The sequence below is a fragment of the Exophiala dermatitidis genome (genome assembly GCF_000230625.1).
Source record: "Exophiala dermatitidis NIH/UT8656 unplaced genomic scaffold supercont1.5, whole genome shotgun sequence".
NCBI classification, from domain to species: domain Eukaryota; kingdom Fungi; phylum Ascomycota; class Eurotiomycetes; order Chaetothyriales; family Herpotrichiellaceae; genus Exophiala; species Exophiala dermatitidis.
Window position 1 is genome coordinate 1647224 of NW_008751650.1, and position 23431 is coordinate 1670654.

The 23431-nt window shown below is 52.8% G+C and overlaps 10 protein-coding genes across 10 annotated transcripts in view; 4 read left to right on the plus strand and 6 right to left on the minus strand.

Annotated features, from left to right (window-relative positions):
- Positions 1 to 76: 76 nt before the first annotated feature.
- Positions 77 to 2257, plus strand: HMPREF1120_06175 (acyl-CoA oxidase; the record flags this gene model as incomplete). The annotated part of the gene is made up of 1 exon (XM_009160374.1): positions 77 to 2257. One exon carries the CDS (start codon positions 77 to 79, stop codon positions 2255 to 2257), a length of 2181 nt encoding a protein of 726 aa, XP_009158622.1.
- On the minus strand, positions 1755 to 3469 carry HMPREF1120_06176 (uncharacterized protein). Its single transcript, XM_009160375.1, has one exon. The coding sequence runs from the start codon at positions 3206 to 3208 to the stop codon at positions 2453 to 2455; it is 756 nt and encodes a 251-aa protein (XP_009158623.1). The 5' UTR covers positions 3209 to 3469; the 3' UTR covers positions 1755 to 2452.
- Positions 3470 to 8063: 4594 nt separating this feature from the next.
- HMPREF1120_06177 (uncharacterized protein) lies at positions 8064 to 10657 on the minus strand. Its single transcript, XM_009160376.1, has 2 exons — positions 10284 to 10657; positions 8064 to 10079 (listed from the first exon to the last, which is right to left on the minus strand). Exons 1-2 carry the CDS (start codon positions 10537 to 10539, stop codon positions 8470 to 8472), a joined length of 1866 nt encoding a protein of 621 aa, XP_009158624.1. The 5' UTR covers positions 10540 to 10657; the 3' UTR covers positions 8064 to 8469.
- A 297-nt stretch (positions 10658 to 10954) lies between these two features.
- On the minus strand, positions 10955 to 12920 carry HMPREF1120_06178 (X-Pro aminopeptidase). Its single transcript, XM_009160377.1, has one exon. The coding sequence runs from the start codon at positions 12799 to 12801 to the stop codon at positions 11182 to 11184; it is 1620 nt and encodes a 539-aa protein (XP_009158625.1). The 5' UTR covers positions 12802 to 12920; the 3' UTR covers positions 10955 to 11181.
- A 26-nt stretch (positions 12921 to 12946) lies between these two features.
- Positions 12947 to 13857, plus strand: HMPREF1120_06179 (uncharacterized protein; the record flags this gene model as incomplete). The annotated part of the gene is made up of 2 exons (XM_009160378.1): positions 12947 to 13080; positions 13145 to 13857. The coding sequence occupies exons 1-2, from the start codon at positions 13017 to 13019 to the stop codon at positions 13855 to 13857; spliced, it is 777 nt and encodes a 258-aa protein (XP_009158626.1). The 5' UTR covers positions 12947 to 13016.
- Positions 13858 to 14323: 466 nt separating this feature from the next.
- Positions 14324 to 16684, plus strand: HMPREF1120_06180 (glucan 1,3-beta-glucosidase; the record flags this gene model as incomplete). Its single annotated transcript, XM_009160379.1, has 1 exon — positions 14324 to 16684. One exon carries the CDS (start codon positions 14324 to 14326, stop codon positions 16682 to 16684), a length of 2361 nt encoding a protein of 786 aa, XP_009158627.1.
- Positions 16685 to 16950: 266 nt separating this feature from the next.
- Positions 16951 to 18671, minus strand: HMPREF1120_06181 (uncharacterized protein). The gene has a single exon (XM_009160380.1). It carries the CDS (start codon positions 18512 to 18514, stop codon positions 18155 to 18157), a length of 360 nt encoding a protein of 119 aa, XP_009158628.1. The 5' UTR covers positions 18515 to 18671; the 3' UTR covers positions 16951 to 18154.
- Positions 18672 to 18730: 59 nt separating this feature from the next.
- Positions 18731 to 21272, minus strand: HMPREF1120_06182 (mannosyl-oligosaccharide alpha-1,2-mannosidase). Its single transcript, XM_009160381.1, has one exon. It carries the CDS (start codon positions 21044 to 21046, stop codon positions 19247 to 19249), a length of 1800 nt encoding a protein of 599 aa, XP_009158629.1. The 5' UTR covers positions 21047 to 21272; the 3' UTR covers positions 18731 to 19246.
- Positions 21273 to 21489: 217 nt separating this feature from the next.
- On the plus strand, positions 21490 to 22365 carry HMPREF1120_06183 (uncharacterized protein; the record flags this gene model as incomplete). Its single annotated transcript, XM_009160382.1, has 1 exon — positions 21490 to 22365. The coding sequence occupies one exon, from the start codon at positions 21490 to 21492 to the stop codon at positions 22363 to 22365; it is 876 nt and encodes a 291-aa protein (XP_009158630.1).
- Positions 22366 to 22973: 608 nt separating this feature from the next.
- HMPREF1120_06184 ([methionine synthase] reductase) overlaps positions 22974 to 23431 on the minus strand; it is a 3749-nt gene continuing 3291 nt past the window's right edge. The window contains exon 2 of the mRNA XM_009160383.1: positions 22974 to 23431. This exon is cut by the window's right edge and continues 2417 nt beyond it. The gene's annotated coding sequence lies outside the window, so the exon portion shown is untranslated.

Sequence of the window (23431 nt, forward strand, 5' to 3'; positions counted from 1 at the left end):
GGGGTACGCACGCGCACAGCCAGCCGGAGGTCCAAAACAACCAACACTGTTGGGAGATATCAAAGTTCCATCCATCATGGCTGACTTCACCAACACCCTCCGACCAGCCGACCCCCAAGGGCCGGAGATCCTGTCTCAAGAAAGAGCCGGGTCCGACGTCAACGTCAACCAACTCGCGACGCATCTCCTGTCCCGAAATGACTTTCTACAGCGCCAGAAGAAGATCCTAGCCATCCTTGAGGGGATCCCGATCTTCTGCAAGAGGAACCAACTCAACATGGCCCGTCCTGACCGATACCATCTAGGACTCGCGCGTGCAAAGATGCTTCGGAGACTGTCGCTGAAGCACGGCTGGGATCGCGACGACTACATCATGGCCGACTACTTGATGGACGAGATGGGTCCGTACGCGCTACAAGCGACCATGTTCGCAACATCGATCCGCGAGCAGAGCAACGACCAACAAAAAGCGTACTGGTTGCCCAAAGTGGAAAACTGGGAAATCATAGGCTGCTACGGCCAGACGGAATTGGGTCATGGCAGCAACGTCAAGGGCATCGAGTGCGAAGCTCGCTGGGACCCGGCAACAAAGGAATTTATCATCCACAGCCCGACCATCACGGCGAGTAAATGGTGGAATGGGGCTTTGGGCCGCACGGCCAACCATGCGATTGTGGTTGCGCAGCTGCTGTTGCCGGAGAAAACAGGATTAAAGTCCAACTCAAACTCAGGCACGGCCAACAACTACAAGTATAAATCATACGGCCCGCACCAGTTCATCGTGCAGATCCGCGACATGAAAACCAACAAACCTCTTGACGGGATTGTCATAGGAGACATTGGCCCCAAATACGGCTACCCGGCCATGGACAACGGGTACATGCTGTTCAAGCACTTCCGAGTCCCGCACTCGGCCCTGTTGGCCAGGTACTCTGGAGTCGACGCAGATAGCGGGAAGTACATCAAACCAGAAAACCCGGCGGTGGTGTACGGATCTTTGACATTTGTACGGGCGCAGATCGTCATGCACGCCCGTCTGGTGCTTGCTCGAGCAGTCACCATCGCTGTGCGATACCTTTCTATTCGTCGACAATTCTCGGATCGGGACTCGAAAGGCGGGCCCGAGCAGGCCGTGCTCAACTATCCTACAGTGCAGATCCGGATTCTGCCCCTTTTGGCAACCACCTTCGCTCTCCACTATACCGGCGAAGCAATGTACAAACTATACTACGGGACCCGCGAAGCAATCGAGACGAGTGGGGACTTTTCGCGGCTAGCGGAAATGCATGCCGCCTCGTCGGGTCTCAAGTCGCTGTGTACCACGCTCGCCGCGGATGGCATCGAGACGTGCCGTCGCGCCATGGGCGGACATGGGTTCGGCGGCGGAAGCGGCATGATCGCCCTTAACAACGAGTATCTCTCCAAACCGACCGTCGAGGGCGACAACTGGATGATTACCCAGCAGACCGCGGCATATCTCATCAAGCGCATGACTGAAGTGGTCAAACACCCCGAATCCGAGCCAAAGGAGACGGTCGATGTGCAGTTCCAGCAGTTTTTGGCTAGGAACAAACAATCTAAAACTCCCGCTGAGTACGATCTATTCAACAGTACCGACGATGCCTCAGGCATAGTCGGCGCATTTGAGCATAGAGCATCCTATCTCGCCTACCAAGCCTATCATGCCCGAGTGGTCCAGAAACAACCGTGGACAAGCATGATGATCAGTCTGCATCGTCTCAGCCGCGCCCACTCTGAAACCTTACTCGTGTCCAACTTCCACCATGCGGTTTTCCAGACCTCAAGACCCGATCCGCCGCTCGACAATGCCACGTTGCGAGTCATGAGGACTCTGTTCCGCCTGTTCGCGCTGTACACGCTCGATGTCTCTGCGTCCGAGTTCTTGTTGTCCGGCGCAATCACGCTGCAACAATTGCAAGCTGTCATGCCGACAATACAAAATCTCATGACTGACGTCAGGCCTCATGCCGTCCGTCTGGTCGATGCTTGGTCCATCCCGGATTATTTGCTCGAGAGCGCGTTGGGCAGTTACGATGGTGATGTCTATAATCGGTTGTTCCGTAAGGCGCATTGGGAAAACCCCTTGAACCTCGTCACGTTCAATCCGGATTGGAGGAACGAGGAGGTCGTCATGGGCGAGGGCGCCGAGAATGCTAGGAGGCGCTTGGAGGAATTGGCCCTGGGCGTGCAGGGTCACGAACAGGCTGGAAAGGGTGATGTCAAGGCCAAGTTGTAGTGTAATATTAGCGGTAAGGGGCCGTGTATTGAGAAAGAAAAATGGCTTCCACCTGGGGATCTATCCTTAATTCCAAAGGAGAAAGAAATCATGCACCTGCAAATGATATCTTTTGACTAGATCACCGGTCCTACTTCGGTTATACCAACTGCGCGCTATATGTGTCGCCAAATACGACCACATGGCTCGAGCAATCTAGATCTTCGCTTTGGGAGCCGTTCCAACACGCTTTCTGTGCACATAGCTGATGGCCTTGAATTTGTCCAGTGCTTCACCCCATAGTTCAGCCCGCAAGAGACCGTACACGCCCATTGCGGCACGCGGAGCAACGGACTTGGCCAGCTCCACGGCACGCTGCCTCATCTGTTCCGGAGCAGCAATCTCATCGACAATCCCGTCCTTGAAAGCTTCCTGGCCTGTCCATCTGTGGGCCTCTAGCAACATCTTTCGTGCGATCTGAGGGCGCAATTTCAGCCGGGGCAGGGCACCGATCCCGTCAAAATGAAGGCCCAAGTTCACAGGAGGCATGCTGATGAAGCCACGCTTGCTGTTCATGACCCGGTAGTCGCACGACAGCATGAATGGACAAGCTCCACCAAACGTGTGGCCGGTGATTAAGGCTATCGTCGGATAAGGGTAGTCGAGCAGTGTTGCCAGGAGAGGATAGAAGCCGTCGGCATTGGCGTAGATGTTGTTGTCGCTCTCGTCCAGCTCTAGTCCCGTGCACCAGAACTTGTCGGAGAATGATGAAAGCACTACTGCCCCTGGGGCATCCGGCTTCATCAGTTGAGTCTCAATGTACCGCAGAGCAGAGATGATCGTTTGCGCATATTCCACGTTCAGCCGGTTCTCCGGCGCCTTTTGCATCACGATCACATGGACTCCTGGGGCGTCAGAAGGAGACTCGATCGTTAAATTTTTGAACGTGGGTTTGGAAGACGCAGAAGCCATAGTGATGAATATGCTGCTACTGCTGAATAAACAGTCACTGGCAGGAGCTGGTCTGTGGATAAAGTGCAAGTTCGACAGATCGCACTGGCCTCTTCATGCATTCATATTCAAACCACATCTGATACTCACGTAGCAAACGACTGACCAGCCCGCCCGCTTGGATGTCAATTCTGACGACTTGCCTCGGTCATTAACCCATCAACCGGAGCTGCGTTATAACATCGCAAAGTCAATGAGGAGAAGGAAGTCCGGATTGGGGAAGTAGTGTATCTACAACCTCGGATGCGAGTCAAAGTGGAACCTCTTCGGCCCCGGAACAATAGATAATCCAGCCGCCCAAGCTAACTTTATATTGGGTCTAGCGTCTTGGCACGAGGCTCAATACGAACCTGCTTCGAGCTCGACATTTGAAGGTCACGGTGCCAGTGTGTCGAGAGTCGGTGAACTCGAGCGGCATCATCGAACTGCTAGTGAACAGTGAGAAGCAAAATCATCTGACGTGAGCAAGTCTGGACGTTATCATCATGTTGAGCTGTAACAGACATATCAACAGCTAAGGGAGTATAGACAAAAATGGTCATGCCGAGCAACTTGAACATCAAGGATCAACAGCGCCAGCCATATGCAACCACGGGCGCCTACAAGTCCTAGTCCTTCCTCCTGCAGGAGCTCCTTTGACGCTGGGGATGGAAGGATTCTGCATCATGCCGTCCCTCGTGCCTGAGAATGCCAGTTCTTCTTGTTCTATGTATATATCCGGTCGTGGCGCCGGCCCAAGCGATGCCCCTCCAGGGGAAGAGATGTTCTTGCCATCGCTCCGGCCTCATCATCGTCGAGCGTGATTGAACAGATGGGCTCGCTTTAACATCCGAGCACGTCAGCATCCTGCGTTAGGAGTTGGTCTTGCTCTGTCCCAGCTTACTGACCTTTCTCAACAGCCGTTGGCACCCATCCGTGCCCCAGCCTCATTCTCGGCGTTTAGTCTGAACTACGCCGTTTGATTGATCGGTCTGCCAGTTTTCCGGCTCATGACGACGGAGATCCGCCTGCTGCGCATGTCCTCAATGGTTTGTTCAAGCTGCTTAGCTTCACGTTGGGCTCTTTCGATGCTGGCCCGGAATCTGTCCCCTTCGAGGCTCCACCGCCTGATATTGTCTCGCTCCTTCTGCAGCCGCCTTTGCTTGATGACAATCTCCTGACAGAGCCGACAATCTTCATCCACCTGTGTCACATTGTCCGTGTCCGCCAGCCTGGCACCACACGTCTCTCCAATGCGAGGCTGCCGTTGGCATCGAACTTTCATGTTGCCCCATCTCCAGTCTCCACATCGATAATCAGTTCGCGCAAAGTAACACATCTTTTTCTGCTATTCAGCTCGGGAGATTGCTGGCCGGAGAAGCTGCTAGCCTACCTTGTACGGCTTTTTCTTATCTTCACCAAAAATGGACGCGTCAGCATAACGACAGTCAACTGAAGCTTTTGTCAGCGTCTTACTCACTTGAGAGCTCCCGAGGCGGCCAGAATTATGTCCCAGGCGATGCCGTCTCGATCAGGATCTGGTACCCGAGCGTTCAGGTGTGCAACTTTTTCTCGTCTCTTCAAGAACCTTACCGTGGGCGCGTATGATGCTATTTATGGATTTGTTTCAGTGTGTTTTCTCGAGGTCGACTAAAGCTGGAGTCGAGAATACCAGAGACGAGGGAGGCACTTGGGGCTGTTATATCTCCGTTCAGAAACTCGATCTCGCACCAGTCATTTTCGGTGTGGACGGTTCTCGACCCCCTCTATTCCAATGCAACATGAGACGTGTCCACCTACCCACCAATCGTATCCAATATTAGAATGGTCTAATGTTTCGGTTTGGTCTATCCTATAATCTAGGCTCATTGTCGGCCTTCATCTTGCATCTTGTCATCCTCTGGCCCGGCCGCTTGCCACCACAAATTAGCAACACCTTTAGCAAGACCATGCAAATGACCTTGCTGACCGAAGACGAAAAGGACCGAGACGTATGAATGCCGCTCAATCTCCTGAACACCTTACCATGCAGCCAGGGGCGCGCGCTCCATGGTTGTGACCCCTCAATGATCAGAGCAGCGCCATGGCCCCTGACCGTTCGACCGTCTTTCAGAGAGCAGCAACGGGTGTTTGAAAGGTGTCACGCTCTGAGTCGTGAACCGCCGGACCCGCAGGAGGGACTTTGCCCAAAAGGTCCATGAGAATGAGGACCTCATGGCACAGTGAACTCGCCAACAGCGGCAGTGACGGTTCAAGCATGCAACGGATGTTGCTCGTTCGCAAATGTTACACCTTTTCTGCATGAGCTTGTTGGGATTAACGAATTATGGCGCACCCCTAGAAGCTGCTAATTTACTACCAATCGGTGGCGGGGATGGACAGCCTGGTGGCCGGCAACCCCTCGGATGTTTTGAAGGCCATGAGGTCGCAAATGGGTCTCGGAGCCTGCCCTACGGCCGTGGAAACGACTTGCTATTAAGTTTTCCGACACTATTCACCAAACCCGCCCGTGACCAAGCTGGGATGCGAAACAAAGCAATGGCGAAGGCCTCTTAGGGTACCTTGGTGTGAAAAGGGCAGATACAACAACGAGCGGGTTGACTGACCACATTGAGTTCTACGTCCGCCCTTGTCGTGGTGTACCCAGCCGGAGATTTCTGGGATGAACTTGTCCCCTGATGGCATGTGAGATGGACATCGTTGGAAGACGTGGCTCGAATGAGGTCCATCGCCGGCAAGCCATGATTCAGCATTCGGACTGTTGCAATGGCTACCATGTGAGTGAGGAGCAATCCTCCTGTCTCTTCTGACTAGAGCAACCACATCAGATCAACGCAGGTGGTGGCTGGTTGCCCTAGGTGCAAGTCCAGAAGGTCACCTTAATGGTAGCCTCGACGATCAGACAGCACATCAGTACAGAACCACAACACCAGCATCGCAGCAGCCTGGCTTGTTGTGCACATCATTTCGAGACCCGCACCCTCCCGGAAAACCCTGCTCTAACGCATTTGTGGTGAGCTGTCCTCAGGACATTGGTGGGCAGCACCTGTCAAGGCCGTGATCCTTGCTGACTGCCGTTGACGTTCTGATTGACAGGCTGCATGAATGACAAGAGCTCCGTCTTGTTTTTCATTCAGAGTGGAGCCGTCGGGAAGGCGGCCCCAGGAACTTTCAATACCCATGCTACCCGTCTGTACAACCACACCTCCTCGAGCTACGCCCATCTTCCTCGCCTTGCCGGTCCTTTGTGACCTGGGATGGGCGACATCCTTGCCGGCCCCCCTACGATGTTTCCCAGACCGTCCGTGGGTATGAATGCTTCTGTCAAAGCAACAAAATTGGTGCCTCCCACGGCCCACTCGGTTGCATTTCTCAACCCCCTCAACCAGGAGCTTGCAGCTGCTTACAGTAGCTTGTGCGATGGCTGAGCACTATGGCAGACTCCCCCTGCCCTTTGGAAGTCGTCTCCAATGTTGGGCTGAAATATTCTGATTCCGACCGATCTAAGCTGAACACAGCCCATCGGCAGGAGAATTAATTGTCTGCTGAAGGCCAAGCCACTCAATCACTCTTCACACATGAATGTGATGAACGTGACGCCAAGCAAGCTGTTCGCATTGCCTGTTTGTCGACTGGTTTCCTGGCCTTGGTTCGCCCGGGGTAATCCAAGCAGAATCAAGCGAGCGTACTCTGCTCCCGGCTCTGCCCCCCTTGTACGGAAACTGGCCAGACCCACTTCATCAGGATGTTGCATATTCCGAGCCCTCCTCGGCGTCCTCGCTTGCATGGATGGCAACGGAGTCGGGTGTCTGTCACCCCTACGACCCGCCCATACGTGAGACTTTAGCACGGCTCAGGGCGACAAAGAGGTCTGTCTTCGCTTGGTGCTCGTTGCTGTCGTGGTGGGCTTCCCGTCCGGCCGTGGCAGATGATATGTGGTGGCGAGGCCTACCACGTTCTGCCACATCATCATCGAAATCATGTCGTGCGGGCCGAGCCAGGAGCTAGAGGGTATCTATCACCGTTTTTGAGTAGAAAGATCATGGCAACATACCTGCTCGAGACTGTCATGATGAGGATCATGCTCTCTCAAGGAATGAGGCTCTGTGCTCGAACCCATGTCCGAGCTGGTGGCAGGAGTCGGTCAAGTTTGGATGACCGTTCACCGGATTCAGCGTCTTCCAAGCTCAGCAAGTTCAAGTCATGAATGGATTCCTTTCGTATTGCTCACACAATCTCTTGCCCTGCTCCTTATTTTGCATCTTCGATTCTATGAGACAATTAACCCAAGTTCCATTGTTGTACCCATATCTTCCAAAACCATGATTTGTGGATATTCGGATAGGTGTGCACCAGAGCAATTCTTCCGGACTTGATAAACCTGCTTGGACCTGACAGACCACGTCCGACTACCCGGCCAATGTCGAAGCCCTTTTCCTTTTCTATTGACGGTACCTCAAGCTGGGAACATACTCTCTTTCGAAAACTTTGATGCTCATTCCTTTCACCTCTATCTCCCTCGATATCCCTCTTCTTGCTCTTGTCTCCGCCCCAATGGCAGCTTGGCACATCCATCCAAATTCATATTTGCCATCAAGCCCCTAGCGGCCTGTGAAAGCTCCGTTATAATTTTGGCACCATTCAGACATGGCAGTTCAGCAGACGTTAAGGGTGAAAGACAACCACTTAGCTCAATTAGCCACCTGATGCGGGATTGGAATTTGTTGCATTCATGTTCTTGTCTCTCTGTTTCTCGTGGGAAATGTTAACTACTACCACTAGTACTGGCTGTCACAATAAGTCAGGACCTGGTTACTAGGCAAGAAGGCATACATCATACCACATGTGAAAAGTATATATCCATCTATCCATCTATCCAATCTACAGATCTGCATATCTAGAGATCTTATCTATCGCAAATCTCTATTTACCCATATACTTGTAATTAGGCAGACCTGGATATCATACCATCTGTCCAACTGCTCTATCGCCAGATCGAATCACACCAGGGGCGTGGGTCTACTTCCTCTCAAAAAGGTTCAAGCATCCTCCATCCGGCCAAAGGAAGAGACAACAGACAGAACAGTCAGACAGTACGTCGTCAGTTTGATCGATCAGGTAAACAACGCAACATGGTGGCGCTGCATAGGTATGGAGGTAGATGATCTAAATCTTGCGGCGTCTACCTGGGTAGGCAGTTGAAGGGGGTACGGTACCCCTGTACATGTAGTACGTGAGGACACTCACTTCCTAGCAAGGTTCTTATGCAACACATGTTCCTTCATAGCAAACCCAGCAGCAGCAGCGAGGACAGCCAGTATCAACCCAGCAACGAAAGCGGCCCTCAAAGCATCCATATAGATATCAAGAACGACACCTCTATCCCATCCCCGAGGCAGACGATCAAGTTCCTTTAGATTGTCACGGATGCGACGGATCTCGCTGTCAGAACCGGGCATCTGACCAAACTGGCTCTGTAGTTCCGACGTCAAAACATTTTGAAAGACGGCGCTCGCAACAGTGATACCAATAGTCGACCCCGTCGACCGAAACGCATAGCTGGCGGCTGTGATCACAGCCTGGTGAGCATGGTCGGCGGCGGAAATCATAGCGACCAAAGTGATTGTCAACATGGACCCATATGCCATGCCCAGTGGTGTGACGTAGACATATGTCTGCCAGGCCGGGGAGTCGAGGCGAAATGTACAGATCAGCGCTGTGCCCGCGACAAACAACAACATCACGAACACCATTTGGCCCCAGTATCGTCCTGTCTTGCGCATTAGGTATCCTGACCCCAGACTGCCGACTGACATGGCGGCTGCGAAGGGGATGACTCGTAACCCGGCTGCTGTTGAGGATAGGCCTCGGACTTGAAGGTATAATGGGATGTAGTAGAGGGCTAGGAAGGCGGACATTGTGCTGAACCAGTTGGCTAGACAGGCTGCTAGGATTGTTCGTGTTCGTGCGATTAGGACCACGGGGATGATTGGTTCTGGTTTGAATTTGGGTGGTGGAGAGGAGGAGTCTGCATTTTGGTTGTTTGGGGTTGGTATTGGGTTGGCCTCGCTGACGGTGGTGATTGTGTCGGACGACTCCCCCTTATCGAAGGCTAGCTCCGCCCGTGCTTCAAAGTAGATGAACCCCACGAGCGTGACGCCCGCCAGAACCAGAGAGGTGATGATCAGTGGGTGTGACCAGGGGAGTTGGTTGCCGCCGCTGTTGAGGCCTAGAAGGAGTAAAACTAGAGACACGACGAGCAGTGCGGAACCCGTGAAGTCGATTCGGTGCAGAGCTGACGATTTGGTGGTGGATTCAGTGGTGTTGTTGCTGGAAGTAGTTGGGAGTGGCGCTCGTCGAGGGAGGTGAGGGTCCAACAGGATCCAGACCAGGACGGTCGAAACGACAATAAACGGCAGCTGTAACAAGAACGCCCATCGCCAGGACAGTGCGTCTGCCAGAGCGCCGCCCACGACACCGCCTGAGCCCATGCCTAGACCGTATATCAGATTACCGTAGCCTTGCCACAGACCTCTCCGGCGCAACGGGATCAAGTCTGATGTGACGAATGTAGTGATACATGTCAGTCCGCCGCCGCCGATGCCTGCGACGACGCGGCCGGCGATCATGACGCCCGCGCTGGGCGCGAGGCCGCACATTAATGTCCCGAGACCAAAAAAGATGTTGGAGAAAAGAAGGCCTGTTCGTCGAGAGAATATGTCTGTCAGTTTGCCGGATAGTGGTTGGCATGCCGAGTTGGCTATTAGGTAGCCTGTTGCAAGCCAGGATAATAGGCTGAGTGAGTTGAAGCTGGATGAGATTGGACCCGTAAGCGTCGCGACGATGGTTGTATCTGTCGGAAAAAGTTGTTAGTAGGTCTTGGATGAAAGGTAGTAACTAAGTATAAGTACATCATGACCACAAGCAGGAGACGAGCAGTCCCACAACAAGCTGCCAGGAGAGGCATGGGTTATGGGTATAAGTATATCATTGGGTATAATCTCGCAGAGTAGCTGGGCGTCACGGAGAAAAAACCAAGAGAAAGACTTGTACATACCCAATGCCGCGAAAAAGACACCGATCCAGCTTGCGGTCATGATAGCCACGAGCATCCTGGTGCTCGGCTCGTCGACGGTCACCGCATTGTCTTCTTCAGCTGAAGGGAGCTCGGGCGGTTGACTGTTCTCCAGGTCGACCCTGTAGCCCGCGTTGCTGTCGCCATGGCCATTGATGTCGTGGTCAGGACGTTGATGTTGCGGATGACTTAGCAGTGGACTCGTTTCCAAGGGGTCGGGTTTGATCGTGATGGCCATTCTAGTACGACCTTGTCCTGTGTGCCTTGGGTCTAAGAATGAGGCCTTCCTTCAGATTTGGGCGGTGCCACTGCTGGGAGAGCTGACGAAGAATGTGAAAGTACTGTGCATTATTGCGACATTGATAAGGTTGTTCCGAGGCTCGTAAATTACGTCCAACATCGATTGTGGTATGGCGTCAGAGGGGCGCTATTAGGAAAATGCTAAGAGCGGTAGACTGGATAGTTTTGTTTCATCCTACCTGGTTAGTCAGATTTATCATTTTATACACTGCTAGTAGTATCTAGTTACTTTCCTAGCCGAATCTATCAACGTACAATTGTACTACCCTTTACATTATCTTCTTACAACAGCTCCTTAAAATAGCTGGTTTTTTGTACTAGTTTGGTGAAGCGGACAGAGCCCAAGGCCGTGGTAGAGAGCAAATTAGGCGTCGTGGCCATATATTGTTACATGTATATGACAGGAGAATCTACACAAAGCAACATTAGACGGACAGGCTATGCCGCTCTCCCGCCTCGGTAGGGTCGAAGCGCGTGAAGAGCAGATAGCATGACCTTTTCTTTTCTGCTGATCCGGAGGCTGAAAGCAGCATGATGAAATCCACTTTGACACGGTCGGGACGTTCCTAGTCAGCCGACATCAATCCCTCAAGGCTTCGATATCGACTACCTCCTTGACCGCCTCAGTAGTCAAGACGTAGGGACTATCTTCCTGAACACTGATGCTATCTTCAATGCGCACGCCCATGTTCCGGAAGTGCTTCGGCCATCGCTGGTCATCCGGCACATAGATCCCCGGCTCGATCGTGATGCAATGACCCTCTTGCAGCACCGCTTTCCTGGTATATCCGACGGTGTCGTGGACGTCCATGCCAATATAATGGCTCAAGTGATGGGGAAACAAAGCTTCGATCGTCTTGGAAGTCACGTCGAATCCGATTTGTCTCAGTTCCCTGGCCAGAGACTCCTCGGCGATGCTGTGCAATTTATCCAGCGACACGTCGGCGCTGGCCCGACACAGCGAGATCAGTGACCTCTGAACAGTAAGAACCGCCTGATACAGGTCGCGCTGGGCATCGGTGAACTTCCCGCCCACAGGCCAGGTGCGGGTGATGTCGGAGATATAACCGCCGTATTTCCCTGCGCCGTCCACCAGGACCATCTCGTCGTCCTGCAACACGTCGTCGTTGCGCACGTAGTGGATGCTGAGGGCGTTCTTGCCGCCTGCAACCACGGGCTCAAAGGCAATCGAGTCGCATTCGTTGGCGATAAAGCGGTAGCGGATGTATGCGTCAAGTTGTTTTTCGTGCGTCCACGCCTTCCTCATCGCTTCAGTGTGTGCTCGGCCCGAGGCCTTTCCTGCTTTGCGCATGACCTCGATCTCGGCAGGGCTTTTAAAGGCTCGAAGATCGTTCATTACCGGGCGGAGTCGATGGACTTTGCTGGATTCAATGAGATCGGAGAATTCGGTGCTCTTGCGAGACGGTCCGTAAAGAAACCGTCGCAACGCAGACTGGTTAGGGTCCGGGGTCGTGATGTCCGTGTAGACTTGGGACGCCTCGCCCACCAGCTGCGGCAGGATCTTTTTCAGCCTGGTAATGTCGCCTGTCTCATCTGCGTTGAAGATATCCCTTGCTGCCTGTGTGCCTGACCTTGCTCCATCCCAGATCTCGGCCTTGGGGTCTTTCTCGCGCACGAATAGGTGGAATGTATGGTCTTTGCCCGTCGGGTCCTTGCCGATCACGGCCAGCGCTTCGGGCTCGTTGAATCCCGTCAAATACAAAAAGTCAGGGTCTTGATGGAACTCGTAGAACACGCTTCCGGAGCGGAACTGTATGTCGGAGGCTGCCACTATGGCTATGGCTCGGTCGGGCAGTTTGGCCGCGAGTCTCGTCCGCCGGTCGGCATACTCTTGTGCTGTGATGCCCGGGGTCAGCTCTCCAGGCTGGAGGATATGTGGATGGGTCTCATGCACGGGTTGGCCGAAGGACAGATCGGCGGCATTCACGGTGAGGGTGTTGTAGGTGCGGCGGGCAGAAGGTGACAGTGTGCTTTTGCTTCTGCATCTTCTCGTCGCCTGCACGGCGTGAGTATGGAGGACATCATCGGCACACCTGAGTGTCTGCCATAACGTCCTCCGCAATGACATGGTATGCGGATGGCTCGTAGGACAATGACCCCCCAGAGACTCGGACTCGGAGCAAGACGCTGTTCGACCTGCGATGCTTTTGTCGGTTGGTGGACGACGCCGTGGGTTCATGTGTCAATCGCATACAATTTCCTCATTCGAACATGTCCACTCACGCCCTGCGCATTGGATACTGACTTGTCGGCATTGGACTGACTCACAACATCGGCATGCTTTGGCTATATATCGGCTCTAGACAGAGGAGAGATGACAGTGGTTTTACTTCTGCTATTACTGGTGTATTTGGCTGAACCCTACAAGGTGCACAAGGAGCAGACATAGCAGCAATGGTCCGCCATCTCGAGTATCCCAAGAAACCCCAGAATACTGTGAACAGATACAACAGCAGAGGTGATTCTCGCGGTTCCGTCATCCTCGAACTGATAGACTAATATTATCTTGTGTTATTCTGTAGCAACCTACGACTTGGGCTCCATTCACTCCATTATCAATACGACTTCTGTGCTCCATGTCTCATTCGGCGCCAGTCCCGATGAGCCCTTCCCAGCCATTCTGCCGATGATAGGCGTCATGGGCTCCTTCGACTATCCGTCTTCTGGCCTTGACGAGCCCCTCGACTGCTATCTTCATGGTTACGTCAGTTCCAGAATCATGCGACGGGCGCGAGAGTCACCACAGGGTCTTCCCGTCTGCGTCGCGGCCACCAAAGTAGACGGCCTGGTATTGTCGCTGACCCCAAACTCACATAGCTACAATTATCGCTCGGCGGTTCTTCAAGGATATGCCAAACCTGTGGAAACCGACGAAGAGAAATTGTACGCGATGCGACTGATCACCAACAAGGTCGTCGATGGGCGCTGGGAGAATACCCGCGTGCCGCCGGACAATGTCGAGATGACCTCGACCACGATCCTGCGAGTCAAGGTTGAGACTGGCAGTGGCAAGATTCGTGCAGGTGAACCTCACGACGAAGCGAAGGATTTGAACAGAGACGAGATAACCGAGAAGGTCTGGACCGGAGTGATCCCGGTGTACGAGGCGCTGGAGAACCCCATACCAGCTCCGACCAACAAAGTCAAGCAGCTGCCAGCATATATCGAGCAGTTTGTGTCGGAAAGGAATAAATCAAACCGAGAAGCTGCCCTAGAAGCTGTTAAAGAGCCTTGAGGATGCAAATGTTAGGGCCAGGGTTGTCAGAGAGGTCATTAGTGATAGGTAGCATAACGGAGCAACAATGGAATTGCTGCTGGAAACATGGACACATTTCGAGTCGATGTAAGGAGAAGAGATTCAGTCTCGTCTAGGCCTTGGGCATGCCCTGCTGTAGAATGATTCGATCCATCGACGTGGAAGCGCTGGCTGATGGAACGGAGCATGAAAAATGGGAGAATACTACAAAGTAATAAATAGTAAACGAATGTCTTGGATGTGGTGTTGCCCAGTCAACGCAGCCTCGTAAACACGAGATCCAAGATTCACCGACCGGCGACCATGGATGAGCCACTGGCTGACTACCGATAGCTCGGCATCCACTGGCCAAAGAATATCGACACAGGCCTGAGTTCTTGAGCTATCGCTGATAATCAACCTTACAACACTGATATGAAGCATCTCTACCCTCAAGCCAACTTGCATGTCGAAGCCTCGTCGGGAATCCACGGCGAGGGCCGACACACGCCCAGCATTCAACCGCCCGCCGGGGGCTCGTGCGGCCCCTGCACCAGCGCCCGCGCCCGTGCAAGATGACCCAGACCTACGAACGCCGAAGCGAGTACCGAAAGAAAAGGCCAAGTCCTCGCCGGCACCAGACTCAACGCCGGACAGAAAGGCCCGTCGGTCCAGCGGTCGCCGCAGAAGCGCAAGTCGGGCAGACCGACAATATGAAAGCGACAGAGACGTCAACCGGCGGGACCGGGAAAGACGACGAGATCGAAACCGAGACCGAGCGCGAGACCAGGAACGTCAACGAAATACAGACCGGGAGAGAGAGCGAGATCGAGCCAAATACAGTTCCGGCACCTCCACCAACAGCACGAGCCAACTACTAAGCAGTGGCGCTTTGGCCAAACTCAATGCACACAACGAAAAGGTCGAATTCCAAGAGAAGTACGAGCAGCAGAAACGGAAAAAGAAGCAAGAAAAGGAGCTTAAAGCTGCAGAGGTATCGCATCGGCGGAAACAGAAGAAGAACCGCAATGTGAGCGGCGCCATCCTCGAGGAAGGCAGAGCCCGTGAGAAACACCACAAGCGAGGGAACGGAAGGGGACGTGGCGGAGGTGGAGGCGGAGGCATCTTCGACGAGAAAGACGATGACTACGACGACTATAACTACGGAGACCGCCAACGGACGGCTGCACACAACGGACGGTCGAGGAAGAAGCTATGGTGGACTCTGATCATCATTGCGGTACTGCTGGCCATTTTTATACCGGTCGGTGTGGTGGTCAGCAACAACAACAGTAAAAAGTCATCATCGTCATCATCATCGACCTCATCAACGTCGTCTTCATCCTCTTCATCTTCCGACCCCAAGAATGACTGCGACTCGAGTTCGGTCCCGGAAAGTGCAAAGGGGACATACACCGACATCTCGACGTGGCTCGACACCACGGATTTCAACTGCACATACACCAACGAGACCGTGGGCGGGTTGTCAGTAATGGGGCTGCATTCCAGCTGGGACGACAATGTGCGGGCCAACGACAACGTACCGCCACTGAACAAGGAATGGGAATACGGCAAGGTGCCCATCCGAGGCGTCAACCTTGGAGGCTGGCTGTCTCTAGAACCGTTCATTACACCGTCGTTGTTCAACTATCCCAGCTCAGCAAACGTGGTGGACGAATGGACATTGACACAAAAGCTCGGCTCCTCAGCCCAACGGGTGCTTGAGTCGCACTACGCGACCTTCATCACGAAACAAGACTTTGTCGACATCCGCAACGCAGGACTCGACCACGTACGCATCCCATTTCCCTACTGGGTCGTCAAGACCTACTCGGGAGATCCCTATCTAGCCCAAGTCGGCTGGCGGTATTTGCTCAGGGGGATCGAATATGCGCGAGAGAACGGGCTGCGCGTCAACCTAGACCTCCACGCCGTCCCCGGCAGTCAAAACGGCTGGGCGCACAGCGGACACCAAGGCGACATTGGCTGGATCTTAGGCACGGACGGAGCGACCAACGCCCAACGGTCACTGGACATTCAAGACCAACTATCCCGATTCTTCGCTCAAGACCGATACAAGAACGTCGTCACTATCTACGGACTTGTCAACGAGCCCAAAATGCTGGTGATCCCACACGATTCCGTGCTAGAGTGGAACAAGAAAGTCATAGCACTGATCCGAGCCAACGGCATCACGGACAAGTATCTGGTGTTTGGAGACGGGTTTCTGAGTCTGGACGACTGGGACGACATGTTCAAAGACACGGGCGACGACAAATTGGTCATGGACACGCATCAATACCAAATCTTCAACACGGGCCAGCTGAAACTAAAACATCAAGATAAAATCAACCTCGCCTGTTCGGGGTGGACGGGGCTCATGGTCGCCGCCAATAACCCAGATACGGGCTGGGGACCTATTCTTGATGGTGAATGGTCCCAGGCCGACACGGACTGTGCGCCCAATCTGAACAATGTCGGCGTTGGATCTAGGTGGGCGGGGACCTTGAACACGGGAGATTCCAGCACTTCTGTGCTCACCGAAACTTGTGCCGAGCCTCCTTGCTCGTGTACCATGGCCAATGCCGACCCGAGCAAATATACTGCGTCTTATAAGAAGTTTCTCAAAATGTATGCCGAGGCTCAGATGCATAGCTTCGAGCAGGCCTGGGGTTGGTTCTATTGGACTTGGAAAACGGAAGCCGCCGTTCAGTGGAGTTGGAAGTTGGGCCTTGCTGCTGGTATCTTGCCGGACAAGGCTTACAGTGCCGATTTCAAGTGTGATTCCACAGTGCCGGACTTTTCGGATCTTTCAGAGGGTTATTGATTGCATTGCTGGTCATTTCACTTAGAGCGACTGGCACCCGAGACTGAGAACCCGTCTGAAGACCACTTACTGATGAACATACTGGATTGATTGAGGCAGGCGGGCATGACACACAAAGGAAAAGCACATGAGAGATGCTAGATACCCCTTTTCACTTTTTGCTCTCGAGTGGGAGGAACGAGAATACCCATTCTTGTTTGTTACACACCTATCAAACCTGGGTAAGACGGGCGTGTTATGCTCCATCATGGCGACGGCGCTGATAATGTTGTTTGTTGACCGAATGATTTATCACTGCAATTGACTCAATGGTTGATCGAGTGCCAGTGTATAATTTGATTTTTTTGCTGCTATGACATCCCTTGGTACAATGGTAAAATACCTACGGACCAGAACCTTGCCCGACTCTTATCCAAACACCAAATATCTTTTTAGCCTAGACTACCTATAGATAGGTATACCCTTGGAGCAGAATGACTTTGGTCTAGCGTAGCCCTTGTATCATCGGTGCCCGACCCACCAACTGACCGCACTGCTTTTTGAGCATGCCCAACTGACACGTCCGTCGCGCAAGGAACGTGGACCCGATTGATCTCAATGTGGTGATGGAGACCAGAGACATACTCTCTGACAGCATTAGGAATGTCGCTTGCCACAGCGTGTAGACGGTGTTCGAAGCAGATAGGTATTATCGTAGACCGACCATATGTCTTCGATTTGAAGGAGATGGCTATCCATAGGTGCCTAATGCACAGCATTGGCACTGCGTGACTTGACTCGTTTGGGTGTTCGTCCGTGGCTGTAGTCGGTTGCGTTCTTCATGGCAGGGAGCCCAGAGGGGAGAGAGAAAAGGAGAGCTGTCCAGTTCACTCTACTCCGACAGGGTTTTGGGTTGATAAAACGGTCGTCGCTTTCGAACATCCTCTGGGAGACTGGTATCGAAATGTAAATTCGGCCGTTTCCATCATCTCAGCTCATCTTCGCCCGGAACCTGCTTTCCGTTCGACACGCCGACACAAGGCGTGAGCAATAAACCAAAAGTACCTGGCGGCCTCGTCGGTTTCCCACGTCTCTCATCCAAGAGAGGCAGAAGAAACGTTCCAGTCACGTCACGTTCACCACGTGAATCTGCTCATTCTTCCATCTCAGGATACCATGAATCCAGTCCTGCCCCAGCATTTTCTCCCATAGATCTGTATGACGGCCCGTCAAATTGCAGCAATTGAAAGAAAGCCAGGCACAGTTCTCCTCTTAGCCATGGACGGCACGACTGCGTGCACTCTGGCCTTGTCCCACGTCCTTTTGTGAAAATACCATCTTTTGGCTTCCACGGTGGCAGGCGTCCGTTCTATTCTATTCTCATGCTATTCGTTTTCCGTTTTCCGTTTCTCGTCATGGTTTCGCTTCCACGAGCCTCAAAAACATAAACAATCACGCTTGCTGCAAGTTTGGTTGCTCTTGCTGGTAATTTCACTGCTTGGCCTTCCACTCCACCGGCATCTCCATCCCAACCCTCCGCGCCGTCAACCGAACTCTTTCTTCCTCATCCATGCCCATGCCCGGATTATACCGTTGCAACAGGGTGCCGTACATGCGCTGGGCGCGCAGATATGCCACGAGCTGTTCGACTTCCTGCCGTCTGGCCAGGGCGGCAGCCTCTAACTCGGACTCGGCTTGAGTTTGAGTCTGAGCAGGATCGCTAAAATGTTTCCGGATCGAGTTGTGGATGGGTGTTCGGGGTGCTCGGTGGCGTGGAACGGGGAGAGGAGGGAGTTCGCGCAACAGGCGCCGGTAGAGGCTGCGGACGGTTGGGGTCGTTGTGCTTGACATGTTGGGGATTTATCGTAGTAAAATGGTTTGAATGATGGACAACCTGCTGTGGAATGCTACAAGTTGTTGGACTGGGCGGTAGCAATGCAATGCAATCGCAGAACTAGTCGTAGGTACTTGGGTCACGGGCAAAGCTCAGGCTGTTGCGTTGGTGCAGTGGTGGTAGGAATAGAAACAAATAATAGAGAAGAAATACAGTAGCTCTCAGAGAACACCCGCAAAGTCCCAAATTGATCTAGTGCACTTTGATGGATCCATCAGCTAGTAATTGTGGCACCGTACTAGTACATAAGTAGTATTCTACCTCGTCACTCGCAAACCCCCCTATTGTATTCTTTACACCGATATGTGCAAGTGCTGTACCACTGCATGCTATCAGCCCCGATTAACCATCGTCAGGCCACGAATCCGTGGCCATCCCGACAATTCCCATGGCATCTGCCAAATGTACACGACCATGAGCATCTCCATGGCTCTTCGCTGGATCAAGCTCTTCAACTCTGCTACTTGACCCGTTTCAGTTCACGTCATATCGACCCTTTCCCGATCAACACCCCCAGCGGCCGGTAGGCTCGCTGAAAGAGTAATCAATCCTCCAATGCGCGATGGTAAGAAACTGCACATTCCACCAGCTCAAGCAGGGGATGCTCGTTGTGCGGCAAGGCCCAAGTCTGGTTGCGGCGACCTCGGGGACAACAGATAGACTGCTTATTGTTTGATGCTGTTCTTCATTCAACCCGTTGGCCTCCTGAATGGATGTGCCTCGGTGTTCAGGACCCAATCATCCAAATTCACGAGCGACGGCTCACTGAAGATGAGGTAGAAATATTTGAGCGTCTCGGCAAGCCAGAAACTTTCCATGCGGTCACTCTTTTCTGGCTTTGCATAACGGACATCATGGACGGCGGCATGAGCGATAGGCGTCCTCGTCGCAACATCAATAGACTGGAACATCTTCCACGCAATGTCCTGCAGCTTCACATCCCCTGTGATGCGGTACATGATGAAAACCGATTCGATGGCCTCCGGGCGGAGGATGTAGCGATTGTCGCCATGCTCGGTGAAGCCAGGAAAGATCATACGTTTCTCAGCCAGATAATTCCCTCTCTCGGCCGCGCTCATGTGCTTTGTCTCTTCTGTGGGGGCAAACCTGCTAGCAAGCGCTTCACACCACTTACTGTCGCTCCAATCGCATCGGCCAGGCGGCGCTTCACCCACTCCCAATTGGCACGGCGCTACGTGAAATGTCTCGGGCATCAAGCCAGATGGCATCGCATTGTAAGCCCAGACACAACCGTCAATCAATCTTCGAGCGATCGGAAGTTCTTCTGGTCGGCCGAATATCTTCGCACCAATGCCTACCATACCGCTGACAAAACAACCAAGGTGCTGCCCTTGCGGATCCATGATGGTTAGTCCAATCGGACTCGAGGTGTTCAAGGCGGCGTTTCCGCTGAAAAGGATATCTTCGCCCTCCGGCACCATTGGTCTGAAGAACAGATATCTTTTGGCAGCTTCAATTGCCGTTTCGTACATGCGGCGATACTTCTGGTCTCGGCCTCCAAGTATCATGTATTGCTTGGGGAGATACTCGTAAGTGGAATCGGCCATGCCACCAAATGTGAAGTGGTTATACTCAAATTTGAGATCCTTTGCATTGACGATTGTAGGCCAGAGCCCCGGAATCTTGGTGGCGTTCTGATTGCTTTCCATGAGTTCGGCGATCCTCTGTACAGCGTCGAAGTATTTCATGTCCCCTGTTAGCTGGCTCAGCCTGGTGAACTCGAGTGTCAGACTTCCCAACTCTGCCAGAAGAGTGTAGGCGCTCGGTTCAATCTGCCCGCCGATGGCGGATTGCGTCCAGGCCCAACGTGTCATGGGCATGTGGTTGGGGGTGTCGAAAGCTGTGTAGAGCATTTCGCCCAAGTCCCGCGCCTTGTCGAGGAGGGGTTTGTACTGCCCTCCTGACAAGTCATATGCGGCGAGCAGTCCCCCTAGATACCGAATCGTGGTCTCGAAGACATTCAAGACCTGCTCGTCGTTTGTGGTGAAGTCGATCTGCTTGACCGCCTCGACACACTCGTCAAATTCACTCTTCAGATCCATGATCCACAAAGTGTCCATTGTATCAACCAGTGTCGCACCCCAGCCGCCGAAGCTGGACCTGGGGAGACCGCTGACAGGTGCGACTTCATCCTTGCCCCAAGCGTACTTTTTGTAGCCGCCCCATGCATGCATGAACGCCTCCTTGACCGCGGCCTGTCTTGACTCACGCGTCCTCCGAGCATCTTCTGATTCGGTGTGGACTTCGAAATCATACTGAATTCGAGGAATCCGCGCGAGTGGGCCCGTTGGAAACTCTCGGTAGTTGGTGACAGGGTACCGCTCAGGTCGTTTTGTCCAATGGATATTGGAATAAGGTCGTTTGGAGGAAGGATATAGAACGCTATCGCTGGGGGACAGAAACAGATAGTAAATGACGCAGGCTAAAAACAAGGCTGGGAGCAGCCAGGCTCGTCTGATCAGACGCATGGTGGCTGTACCGTACAGTCGACGAGACTGGAGCGGGAGCGAAAGGGTGTGCCTGGACAGCGATCAATCGGGGTAGGATAAGTGACGGCCAGCATCTGTAGAGATTGAATATTGTATTCAAGCTACGCTAGAAGTGGCTATTCTGGTGACATATCTGTACAATGAAGTGGACGTGAAGGTGAACTGAGTTAGGGGTGCCAGTGTTTCTAATTATATTGTTTGAAGACGATCTGCAGCGAGGCTCCTTCTCGGTCGCGCGACTCGAGCATCAAACCGTGATTAGTCCTCGACGGGTTCTTCTCCGCATTCGCTTACAATAATTACATCTACTGCTGCACTGTGCTGCACTGGCATGTGCTGTATCTTCATTTGTGGTCGTAAACTCGAACATGTTGCGATAGGACCTATGAGACCACTGCAGCTGTTGCTACCATGTTTACAAGATGGCATCGACAGGACTCTTCTTCCTCTCCATCCCTCCTAACCACCCTTCTCCATCGGCGCTGCTGATATCCCACATCTCGCGCTCATACCCGGCCGAATTGCTGCCTACCTTCCACCTCGACCACCGTCTCTTCGTCGACACTTCCTCCCTGCTTCCCAACGCCGACACCTCTCGGCGCCAATACACGAGCATCCTAACGCTCTCACAAAGTCCCGGGACCACCTATGTTGGAACGACGCCTCCGCCTGCGAAAGAGAAGACCAAGGCAAATACCCAAACCACTCCAGGGGAACCCGACAAGGCGGCCGCAGCATCCTCAGACACAACAGCAAAAACAGCATTGATTACCATCCAATCTACACAAACAGATCCCATATCTCAACTGATTGGAACAAAACTCCAGCCTCTCTGGGCCTTTCGCCAGTCCCTCGTCGTGGACAATGGGACGTCTCTGGCGCTACAGCACGGAGAATGGATCGTGCGTATTGGCGACTTGAAAACACCTACGAGCCGGTCTGGCCAACAATCTACCACATCCTCGAACCTGCGCGGCATGCTTGTCGAGGTGTCTTTTGTCGGTTCCTCTGTCATTGGCCCAGAGCATACGAATTCTACAGCAGACGCGGACTCCTCCATCCAGATGAATAGTGCCGTGGGTCACGATGACGAGACACTGATTCGAGGACTTCTGGACTCTTTGTTGGAAGGAACGGGCATTCAAATGGTCAACAGCCGTGCATTGTTCCGCCGGACCGGGGCACACAGCGAGACCGGCTCCAAGCGAGACATGAATGGAAACGCGAAGAGCGAAACCATCCCTGTCGATCGGGACCTGGCCAGACTCTACATGGACATGCTACGAACAACACGGTGACATGATGTACCTACATGCTCTAGCAATGCAACAGAGGGAGTGAAAGGGACGTCTATTCAATCTCGCCGAAAGGAAGAGGCAAGATATATTGCAATGCCCCTCCTTCGCCTTTGGCCAACATATATCACTATGGCCCGACCGTTCGGCTTTCCAGGCTGCAGATAACTGGCATCCGCATACGCTCATGAGCAGGACAAATCCGGTGACAACCAGAACCCCCGATCCACCCACCAAAAATGGGATCTCGTTTTCAAGGGTCTTCATGCAACCTGTCTGACTCGAGCCCACCGTTTAGAGGGGTTATCACCTGCGATTCAGTTCTTTGGATACCTCCTGTTGCACCCCTCGTCATCGTCACCACCCAACACTTGCACTTGCACCATCCATTCTCGTCCTCTAACCGCCAACCCAACTCGAAAGCATGCATCTATTACATGAGAAGCACGGATTGGTCCGATCCCCTTGACCCAAATTTGAGTCGAAGCCTGTTACGGCAAACCGGCATCGACTTGGTTTGGTTTGGACCCAGTTGCAGTGTGTGGCCCCGGGGTTCCATACCTCGTCTTATCTTCTTTCAGAGCAATTGAGAAAAAAGAAGTATGTATGTATATATACTATTTATAATATCCTAACGCACCGGTATCACTATCACCTAGGTATGGATAATGTAGGTAGGTAGTTATATACACCTTTATATATTGTATAGTAGGTATATATATATATATATATATATATATGGTGTATAATCGTCGACTGGGTGGACCAATATACAACATTGTATGTACTAACTATATGTACCTACCTAGTAGTACATGATGATAAATCGACCACTGCCATGTCTGTTCCATTTGCTTGCGCGTTTCCTCTCTTGTCTCGGGTTCTATTTCCCAATCGTATAGATTCATTAGAACTCCTAAACTCCGTACCCTTTCCTTGATAGAACCCAATGCCACTGCCGACTAGGTCCAGGTCCTATCAAATCAGCAGTAGCAAACAGGGAGCTCCGTTCCGTTCCCGCCCCCGTCGTGTCTGCTGGCAGTAATGGAACTTGAACAAAAAAAAAAAA